This window comes from Cyphomyrmex costatus, unplaced genomic scaffold, assembly GCF_001594065.2.
Source record: "Cyphomyrmex costatus isolate MS0001 unplaced genomic scaffold, Ccosl1.0 scaffold123, whole genome shotgun sequence".
Lineage (NCBI taxonomy): Eukaryota > Metazoa > Arthropoda > Insecta > Hymenoptera > Formicidae > Cyphomyrmex > Cyphomyrmex costatus.
Window position 1 is genome coordinate 571,800 of NW_017275207.1, and position 10,632 is coordinate 582,431.

At 31.7% G+C, this 10,632-nt stretch overlaps 2 protein-coding genes across 7 annotated transcripts; one reads left to right on the forward strand and one right to left on the reverse strand.

The window, feature by feature from the left end:
• Positions 1-323: 323 nt before the first annotated feature.
• Positions 324-7,571, forward strand: LOC108781148 (uncharacterized). 5 transcript variants are annotated; one of them, XM_018549074.1, is made up of 4 exons: positions 328-356; positions 560-751; positions 2,081-2,604; positions 6,736-7,571. In XM_018549074.1, exons 3-4 carry the CDS (start codon positions 2,121-2,123, stop codon positions 7,485-7,487), a joined length of 1,236 nt encoding a protein of 411 aa, XP_018404576.1. In that variant the 5' UTR covers positions 328-356; positions 560-751; positions 2,081-2,120; the 3' UTR covers positions 7,488-7,571. The 5 variants fall into 5 exon arrangements, with proteins under 5 accessions (XP_018404570.1, XP_018404576.1, XP_018404561.1 ...); XM_018549068.1 differs by having other exon boundaries at positions 324-663; XM_018549059.1 differs by lacking the exons at positions 328-356; positions 560-751 and adding an exon at positions 889-1,050.
• Positions 7,572-7,708: 137 nt separating this feature from the next.
• Positions 7,709-10,383, reverse strand: Ns2 (nucleostemin 2). Of its 2 annotated transcripts, none has more exons than XM_018549743.1 (2): positions 10,286-10,383; positions 7,709-9,888 (listed from the first exon to the last, which is right to left on the reverse strand). In XM_018549743.1, exon 2 carries the CDS (start codon positions 9,881-9,883, stop codon positions 7,709-7,711), a length of 2,175 nt encoding a protein of 724 aa, XP_018405245.1. In that variant the 5' UTR covers positions 9,884-9,888; positions 10,286-10,383. The 2 variants fall into 2 exon arrangements, with proteins under 2 accessions (XP_018405245.1, XP_018405247.1); XM_018549745.1 differs by having other exon boundaries at positions 10,301-10,379.
• Between the last annotated feature and the right edge of the window lie 249 nt (positions 10,384-10,632).

The window sequence follows — 10,632 nt, forward strand, 5'->3', positions numbered from 1 at the left end:
TATAATAATAATGATGACTCCTTTTATCTCCTCATGTGGAGCATAGGACGTCTACAGGCCTCTTCCACTTTTGTCCAAGGCCTATATTCGTTTCTCGAATCAAATTGTTTTCGGATTTGTGGGTGATTAATCCACAGAATCCTACCTCAGTCAGATATTAGAAACAAATATCTACTGATGTATATTGATGTATAGGACCTACAATTTAACGCCGAATCCGAACTGCGCTGATGATCCATAGATCTTTTGATCACCAGGTGGAGCCATTTTTCGGCTCATTAAACGCGAAAAATCGCGTTTGGGCGTACGTGGGATTAAACTCGGGTCTACAGATCGCGAGTCAATCGCACCGAGCGGTGAGCTACTCGACGCCACAATTCAGTGATTATAATCCGAGATTATTATTTAATCTAATCTCCCTTTCCAATTCAAAATAATGACAAGGCAATAACATAGTTTTTTAACTGCAATAGTTACTTATTGCGTAACACAGTGCAATTATTGTAGAAATAGTCATAAATAGAATACGGAAATTATACGTGAATCACGATGATTATAGATATCTCAAGGAGAAACAAGGACAAACTGATTGAGGGACTGGTAGTGAGAGAAACGAAGCTGATAATCATTGGCAGGGGAAATCGTTCCAAGAACGGAAAATTGGTATTTGACAAAACTTTACACGTGTGAGTCGACGATATGCGCGGAAATTAATCTCATCCGGCACGTACAAAACACATAGATAGACACAGTTGAGTAATAGTGACTACGTAACAATGTAGAAATAGTATGATACTAGGAAGGAGGTGGATCCTACCTCCACCAGCCGAAGCAAAGGCGGCTGTGGCAATGGCAGTGGCTGCTGCTGTTGCAAATGAAATGATTACCCGATGTGGGGCATATACAGGCTGCGTTCCGTTTCAGGTATATGCGCACATTTTATATAGTGATCACATATACTATAGGGGAATGCGCGCATATGCGTGAGACGGAACGTAGCCACAGATACGCGCGTGCTTCATTCACACGTAATATCTCGCCTTGTACAGTGTTCGTTCGCCACAAAACGTGATAATTAATATAATAATAAGGATAAAGTGAAAAGTAAATCGAGAGTCGTCAATAAATAGAATTGAAAAATTAATATATATGAAAAAAAAATTAGAAATATAATTAAAATGTTTAAATAAAATATTAAAATAAATTGCCATTGAGAGCCAACACAGGATGAAAGTGTGTAATAAAATTCATTTAATTACATAAAATTGCATACGTTTCGACCTTAGTCCAGGTCCTTATCAATGCATGAATTACACTAATATTAAAAATTCTTTGATGGAGTAAATAGTGTCAAAACAATTATAATACAAAAACGAACTATTATTAACTTTATTTTTATGGACTTTCACTTTTATATTTTTCTTTATTCATATACATATTATTTATATTAACCAGTTATAATATTTACTCATAAATTATTAACTTCTTTATTTTTATGTATTTTATTTCATTAGTAAACTGTGGAATTAATGGAATCTTTATAATAATAACACGTTTCAAATTCTCGACAATCATGTAAGTTTTTTATCATACTATGTTATCACTATTTATTCATTTATGACTTTTAATTCTAAAATTCTACAAAAATCTGACACGATCACACTATATATTTCAGTGAATTTTGTACTTCAATGATCGTGATATTTGATTACAAGTGGACAACACCATATATTTATTAGTTCGTTTTTATATTATAATTGTTTTGACACTATTTATACTCCATCAAAGAATTTTTAATATTAGTGTAATTCATGCATTGAAAAGGACCTGGACGAAACGTATGCAATTTTATGTAATTAAATAAATTTTATTACACACACTTTCATCCCGTGTTGGCTCTCAACGGCAATTTATTTTAATATTTGATTTATTCATAGGAGCCTCTTGTATATATATTGTTATTAATTTAAAATGTTTAAATTGCATACATAACATGTTTCTACTTTTTAAGTTTTTACTTTATCCTTATTACTGTTTTGATATCGAGAGCTTTATTTATTAGTATTTATAATTAATATAGATACCAGTCTTTCCTGATATTGTCTACCTGTGCGACAACTATGAGCAACGATCAGCAAGAATTGAAGACGATCGAACTGCACGAATTACAACCGATACTGAGTCGCACATTCGGTGATCGGTTGATAGTGGTCCGTTATACGACTGAAAATTTGCTACAGCCTGGCGAGAATTATGGTAGTACCATTTTTAGTGTTCACGCCGTGATTAAGCGCAACGATGAAGCAGAAGAGGAAGATCTTTATCTGATTGCGAAGATGCCGCCGCCGACAGAATTTCAACGCCAAATCTTTGATACTCCGTTCACATTCAAAAAGGAAATCTTTATGTATGAAGACATTGTGCCTTATTATCAAAAACTGGAAGAAGAAATGGGATTGAAGGAGAATGAAGTATTCGACATATTGCCTAAATATTATAAGTCCCGATTGTCGCTGAGCCCGAACGTCGAATTTGATGATAACGCCGTTATTTTAATGGAAAACTTACGAGCACGTGGTTATTACAATAGCAATAGAGCTACAGGTATAGTGTTAAATATCTTGTTTATTTGAAACACATTATAGAGGAACTTTAAGCTTATTTTAATGTTTTTATAAATATTTAAATTTGAATTAAAATTTTTTGTTATAATTCGAAAACTATAAAGAAAAATGTTTAGTTTAGTATAATAAATTATTCGTGAACTCCGAGAATTCCTAATGAAAAAAGTTTATGATTTAACGTTAATTTAAATCCTTATTCATAATACGATTAATATAATCTTTATGACAATAATGCATATTTTGTGTGATAAAATTCTAAAATAACCGATAAATTTCTAAAATGTTCTAAAGATCATTCTAAAAAAGATTATTATAGCTAGGGTCGTCATATTAAACTTTTTAGAACTAAAACTTGATGGACAAAAACCCCAAACATTTCACTTACAATTACGAATGCATACAAAAATTTGTGTAGATTAGTAAAATTGGTCAACCTAATTATTCATTTACACTTAGAACAAAGAGCAATTTAAATTGGAAAATAAATATAAAATGTTTACATTACTAATAAATAAATAGTTTATACTATTAGTTTTTTTACAGGAAAGAGAAGGAAATTACTTTGCAATTACGCATAATAAATGAAAAGTCACATTTTAATATTAATTGAGATCATTTAATTATTGTAAATCTAATGTACCATATTCGTTTGGTGGTCGTGATCGTTTAGTGGTCGCTTACTAACGTTTGGTATAATTTATTCTCGATGATTGGTAATCGAAATTATAACTAGAAATATCAAAAAACGACATACGTGTTCACGAGCATATATGGTTTTTTGTTCAATTGGTTTTTAACATTTTAATAAATAGTTTTTTGTTTGTGAAATTTTCAGTTATAATTTTGACTAACAATCATCGGGAATGAACTACCAAATGTCAGTATAAGCGACCACCAAACGAATGCTTATTAAGTCATTTTTATATGTGGGTTGTGTCCCGAAATTCAAGTCAACTCCGAGTATCTTTTATCTTTGTTCAACATTCGGTGAACAACAAGAATGAAAGATACTCAGAGTTGACAGAGTCGAGTTTTGGAACGCACCCCTGTCAATGCCGATTTTTAGAAATGGAGGGGCTATATATAACTCACGCGCGTTTGTCTTCTTTTGATATTTCTCGTTATAGCTTTGGGTACTAAACGTCCGGAATGGACTACCAAACATCACCAAACGATCACCAAACGAATGGTTATAATTATTTTTAGATTTTTAATAGTAGAAGGCCAACTTCACACAGCAGTTATGGAGATAATTTTAGAGGATGTTAATATTTTGTAATAGATAAAAAATGCCTAATATTTATCTTTATTTTATTAACTTTTATAATTTTATTAGATGAATATTATATTTCCCTAATATTGTATTATTTTGAAAAAAAATGTCTCCTTTTTGCTTACAAAAATATATAGACTGTTGTGTTGCATCCATAGATCTAATAAAAGTTATAAATGTTTAATATTCTTTCTCTGTAACAATGTTCGTAAAAGTACCTATTTGATAACTACATTGAGTGTATCTTTATTTTTATTTAAAATGACTTCTAGAATACATTGTAGAAATTTATCGGTTTCCTTACGAAATATTTTGTATATGTAATATATAAAATAAAAAATGTATAATATAATGACAAATATAGTATATATAGTTTTATAAATTATATAAATTATTAATACAATAAAATGATTAAAATGAACTTCGTTTATAAACTTGGAGAGAAAAGGGCACTATAGGAGTCTGGCGCGGATAAATTTACGCAAATGCCAATATATAACAAATGAAACTTCTTTATTATAATAAATATGCTTACATGTTTCAGCTCATTTTTGAGCCTTCAGAGACAAAGCAAAGTAACATAAATAAAAAAGGATCAAGAGTGTTTTAAACACACTCAAATGTTTAAACGCGCAGTAAGCTTCCCCACACCAAGGAATCAAATGTGAAATATTAATTCCATCTAACAATACATAAAAGAATACATATTACATAAAAGGAAAAAAAGAAAAAGCAGGAAAGAAATGAATAATGTGCCGAAATTAAGAAAAACTAAGTTAATATTGAAATTAGATATTTTTTAAAAAAGCAAATATTCCACCGGGAGTGAGGAGGCTCATTATTTTCACAAAGTATCGCAATCATTACAATCAAAATGTTCAAAATCCGGTGTTTTGAATAGTATATAGGCCAGTTAGTATCAGATACAGTGAGTCACTTAAATTATTTGACAATATTAAATTGAAAATATAAAAAAAATCAAATATCAAAATGAAAAGACTCAGCTACTGTGTACAAGCGACACTGACTAGGAACTTTAATTGTTTACTTAAAGATACAGTAATCAATACAGCATAATAAATCAATTACGGAGATTTGTCATTTATTGCAATACAATGATGCCTTTTTTTCTTATCAACATGGTTTATGATGTTAGTAACAAAAACATAATTTATAGTGCCAATTCCCTTGACCCCATTTTTTCCAAGTTTTATACGATTTCTCTTAATATACCTACTCAGGAAATCGAGCGACATTACGTCATAATGATTTTTATAAAATCGTAAAAAATGTTTCATATAAAATCGATACAATTGCATCACATTGAAAATCTCTTACACACTTTAAGATGAATAAATTAAGATTAATTAGAAAATTATCAGATTGCAAATATATACTTAGTTGATCGGTAGGGAGGGGAGATCGAGGTGGGAATGAATCAATTTGAGTTATCTTCCTCTGATGTTCGTGGCATCACATTAACGTAAAGTAAATTTTCGCAATATTCTCTTTGGAATATAATATTTCTTTTATTTATACATTATCTGGGTTTTACTTTAGATGTTCTTATAGCTTAATAATTTAAATTTTTGATTTGAGATTAGTTTTGTATATGTATATTTTAGTTTTGTAGAAATTATCTCTACACACCTTGTTTCAACCTAACTTGATTTTAGATTTCTTTGTGGAAAGAATATTCTTTATCCAGAAAATATAAGTTACGATATAATACAATATTTGATAAAACTGCAGAAAAGGGGAGCAAAACCCCTGATGATCTTGACCTTAACATATGTTGTTTTCCTAAACGGGATGTTTACTTATTTTAGAGCTGAGAATTTTATTTTTATGCGTGCCTCGTAGCAGTAAGAGAGATAACTTTTTAACAAAGAACAACCGACGGATAAAGTTGAGGTCACTCAGGATCACGACCTTGACAATTAACATATGTCAAGGTCATCGGAGGTTGCTTCCCTTTTCCGCAGTTTTACCCAATATTTTGAGGATTTTTACCAAGCACTTCAGTGAAGTTAATCGAATTTGTTTTATATTTTATTGTAGTTTTATTGAATGAGAAAAGATTTAGGAGATAATTCTTCGAAATACAATGTTGTCCCACGACTACCATACTTTCAGGGTAAACTCTAAGAAAAAAATTCTTTCCATGTATATTTTAATTTATTATAGTATGATTTGTAATTGTATAAAAATGATTTATTATATTGTTATAGAGGATATCAAATAAATATTTGGTAATGAGTATTTAATTATTATGGTTATTTTTTTATTTTATTTGAAATTTTATTAAAGATAAGTTTAAATGACAATTCCAACAGAATGAGATTTAATTCAGTTGATTTCTTTATCTCAAAAGATTATGTTAAACGTTAAACTAATTGAAGATGAAATTTAATTATTTCATATAATTATTACTAATAAATACTACTACTGTATTACTTCTCAAAAAGGTTTCTTAAATGTTTGTAACATGTTTATTGAAATAAAAATCAATTAATACATATATATATTATTTCATTTTAGTACAAACTTATCTGTTTTAAGTTACCTTCCTACTGTTTCAACTTACCTCAATGCTAGAGGTAGATTGCAACAGTTGGAATACTTCTCCAAGTCTATTTTTCAAAAACTAGTTACAAGGTTTGAATCTTGCTTTTAAGAATTAGTAAAGGATGAATAAAGGATTAAAAAAAAAACAAATTTTAATTCTAACATTATGTTTGAGATAATTATGATGAAAGATATAAAAATTGTTTCAACCCACCTCGATCTCCCCTATCTGATAAATGAAAATACACGACTTTTTTGTCTGGATTATAGGATGCGATCTCGAACACTCAAGAGTCGCGATACGAGCATTGGCGAGATTTCATGCGTTAGGGATGGCTACCAAATACAAGCGACCGGAGTATTTCGAGGTATTAAAGGAACGCAGTAAATGTGTGGAAATAAAAACTGAGGATTTTGAACACTTCCGAGAAGATATGCTGAAAAGGATAGCGGAGGACCCGGAATTATCCGTTTACGTTGATCGATGCGATACTGCCATACGCGACTCGTTCAAATATGGCTTCTGGACAATGACGCCCGATGAACCGTGGTCCACTATTATCCACGCAGACTTTTGGGTGAACAACATCATGTTCCATCGTGATGAGAACGATCATGTGGACGATATTAAGTTCGTAGATTTTCAGAATTATCTATTTTTCAGCCCAATGCGCGAGCTGGTCTTTTTCCTGTTCTCTAGCACAGAAGTCGTCTCATCCGAGGATCATATCGAAGAACTGATAGATCTCTACCACGAGACGTTTATAGCTGTGTTAAACCGAATGGGTTGCAATACCGAGCCATTTACTAGAGAGAAGTTTGATGCCAAGCTGTTGACTGATGCTAGGCTCGAGTCTATGCATTTATTCTTCATGCTTAAGATACTTACACTAAATGTGCAAGAGACCGAGTTGAAACACGATAATATGAAAGACTTCATGATGACCTATCAGGGCAACCAATTGTTCATTCAACGATTGCGAACAGTTATATTTTATTTTATTAAACACAACTGGATGTAGAAAAAAATATACAATAGGAAAAAGTAGAAAACATTCTGAAATATTAAATCACGTATAAATACGTTTATGATTGCACGATAATGACGAAGCAAGTTAATATAAGATGGATTTGTATACATGATTTAGCAAAATTGATAAATATAAATATTTTACAATACTTCATTAATGTTTTCTTTATTTTACAAATATTTGCATAGAATGTAATTTATTCTAAAATAGATTTATTTTCTCTTAATCTTGGGGACTTTCCTATTTTTATTCCTATTTTTCACATTCGTGACTTCATAAAAATTGCTTCCGATCTTTTTTCTTTTACTAGCGCGTTCTATAGCTCTTCGCTGTTTGCTTGTTAAGTTTTCTTTCGTTTTTTTACGAGACATTGATGAAACACTTTGCACATCATTACTTGAGACTGTCTTAGAAGGAAACATTTCAGTATCACTGGAATCATATTCATTATCTATGACGTCAAATACACTCTGTTTCAGATTATCTTGTGCGATAGGTAAAAATTCTGAATCTGAATCGTTACTTTGTTTCATATCAGAACCTTTTTTATCTGTGTTATCATTGAGAATGTTATCATTGCTCGAAGAATAGTTCACATTGTCTTGACTGTCTAAATTTTCTGTTACTTGTAAATCAGATTCATCTTCGATAGTACACGAATCATTCTTTATTTCTGCATTTTCTGATTCCGAGTTATCCAATTCTGATTCACTTTCCACACTGCTATCATCCTCTGCAATACTTTCACTGAAAGATTTATTTTGCTCTAAAGCCTTGACATCTTCACCTGCATAAGGTAATCCAACGCGTATCTTTCTAAAGTCTTGTGTTATTGTTAGCTGATTCTTTTTTATCTCTTTTGAAAGTTGATTATCAGTCTCTTGTGCTTCTCTATTATCGGTGATTTTTAACGTATTATCTTGTGTGATAACAGTTTCATTAGTTGTTTGATTTGACAAGGGTTCCTCGTAGCCTACAGGTGGAACATAAAAAGGCAACCTACCACGTTGCCAGTCATTGAGTATCATACGTGCAACAGTCGCAATATCAGGTTCTCCTTTCTTTAGAAGTTTACCACTTCGGCGTGCCAATTTTTCTAAGAAATCGACGTGATCTATCCATACGTTTATTTTGTACGTCTTACGAATGTATTCGGGTTTCACTCTTTCTAGGACAGAGACAATGTAATCTTCCGGATTTTGAATGAGTTCTACTCTCACGACTCCCTTCAGTACCTTCTCCGTGTCGGTTTCTGTCGACGGATAAACAACACCGGGACAATCTATCAAATAGATACGGCGCATAAGAGTTATATACTGCCACACTTTTGTTTCTCCAGCTATAGGCGCCACTTTGCAGACCTTTTTGGAATTCAAGGTGTTTATGATGGAACTCTTTCCTGTATTAGGATATCCTATAAAACCAACACTGATCTGTTTTTTATCAACATGTAATTTTGCAAATTGCCTTAGTAGATTTATCAGAGAACCTTTGCCAAAAGGATGCGTTAAGGAGGCATGAAAAGCAACTGTTGGATATTCTTTGCTCAGAATCGCAACCCATCTTTGTGTGACCCACATTGGCACCAAATCTACTTTATTTAAGATAAATATTAAGTGTTTGTGAGGTTTCTCGGTTTTCAGATACTTTTCCACAGGTGGAGACCTAGTTCCCATTGGATCTCTAGCATCTAATATCTGTAAAATAAAATCGGAAGAGTCAATGACTTTATACAACTCGTTCCATATCCTTTTGCTTTGTCCTGCCGCCATGATCCAGTCTCTTTGTGCATCCTTTACACCAGTGTCCTCGCGAACAAGATCATAGTCTTTAGAGTCTTTATCCTTATTATAAGTATCTTCCCTGTCCTCGGCTAATTTTTTCAATTCATTGTATGACATTGCTGCTAAATTCGGCCTTTTTCTAATCTTCTTTGGACCAAAAACACTTTCAAAACTTTCTGTATCCAACAGATGTACTCTTGCATTTGCTGCCTTCTGCTGAAGCAATGTTATAGGCAGTTGAGTGGGTTTCATGATTACTTTATAAGGATCCTTCATAGCAGTTCCTAATTCATTCTGAAATTTTTGCAAAGCATTCTGTGAGATAACTCTTGAATTACCAAACCATTTTTGAGATGGCTCCACACGCGATACAGTTCCAGAAGTGTTCCAGCCTTGAAACGGTGCAGGGTTAATGATTTTTCCAGCACGATTGCGTTTTGGTCTCTGATTGCGATACATCTGTAATCTTTTAATAGTCGCTTTTGTTCGTACTTTAGCAACTCCTTTCAATCCTTCTGTAGAACGTTCAGGATTCATACTGTGTCCTGAACGGTTAAAGCCCTGCTTTCGCGGAGCTTTATTAGTGGTATGTGTCTTAGCCATTATGTCTGTAACAAACGTATCACTTAATATATAAAATATACAATATGACACAATATCTTTTTAAAACTTAATCTTTAATATGAATCAATCAAGAAAGACATTATAAGCTACATATCAAGACATTAAAATCAAATATGTGTTTAATTAAAAAAATATTGAATAACAAATACAAAATATTATATATTACATTACATTAATTGAATGTAATATATTAATAAATTACTACATTAAAATAAATATATTAAATAATTTAATCAGTTTTAATATTTTGCATACAAAGTGCATAAAAAGTTTCCAAATTCGATAAAAGCAATACGTATATTTCTATATTTTCTATATTTACATACATAGTTTATATATTTTTTTTTTGTTATAAAATAAATTATAATTGATATAATATACCAAAATTGTTATTACGTCAAACGTAATTTAAAATCCGTTAATTAATCAATTCAACGTGCACTCAATGTTAGGTTAAGTGGTTACAACACGAAGTAAGCTATAAGGAGACTCCACTCTGTAAAATAAAAGTGGACCCATTTTAGGTTTCGAGTTCAGTTTCCAATTCTGATGAGTGCGAGTAAGAGAAATGATCATTTCTCTTACTCGCACTTATTATGCACAGCACTACTAAATTCACGAGCGCTGCGAGTGTTGAGAATCGGAAACTGAACTCGAAACCTAAAATGGGTCCATGTTTTGTAGACTGGCGAGACTGAGTGGAGTCTCCTTATATCTTCCTTCATGGT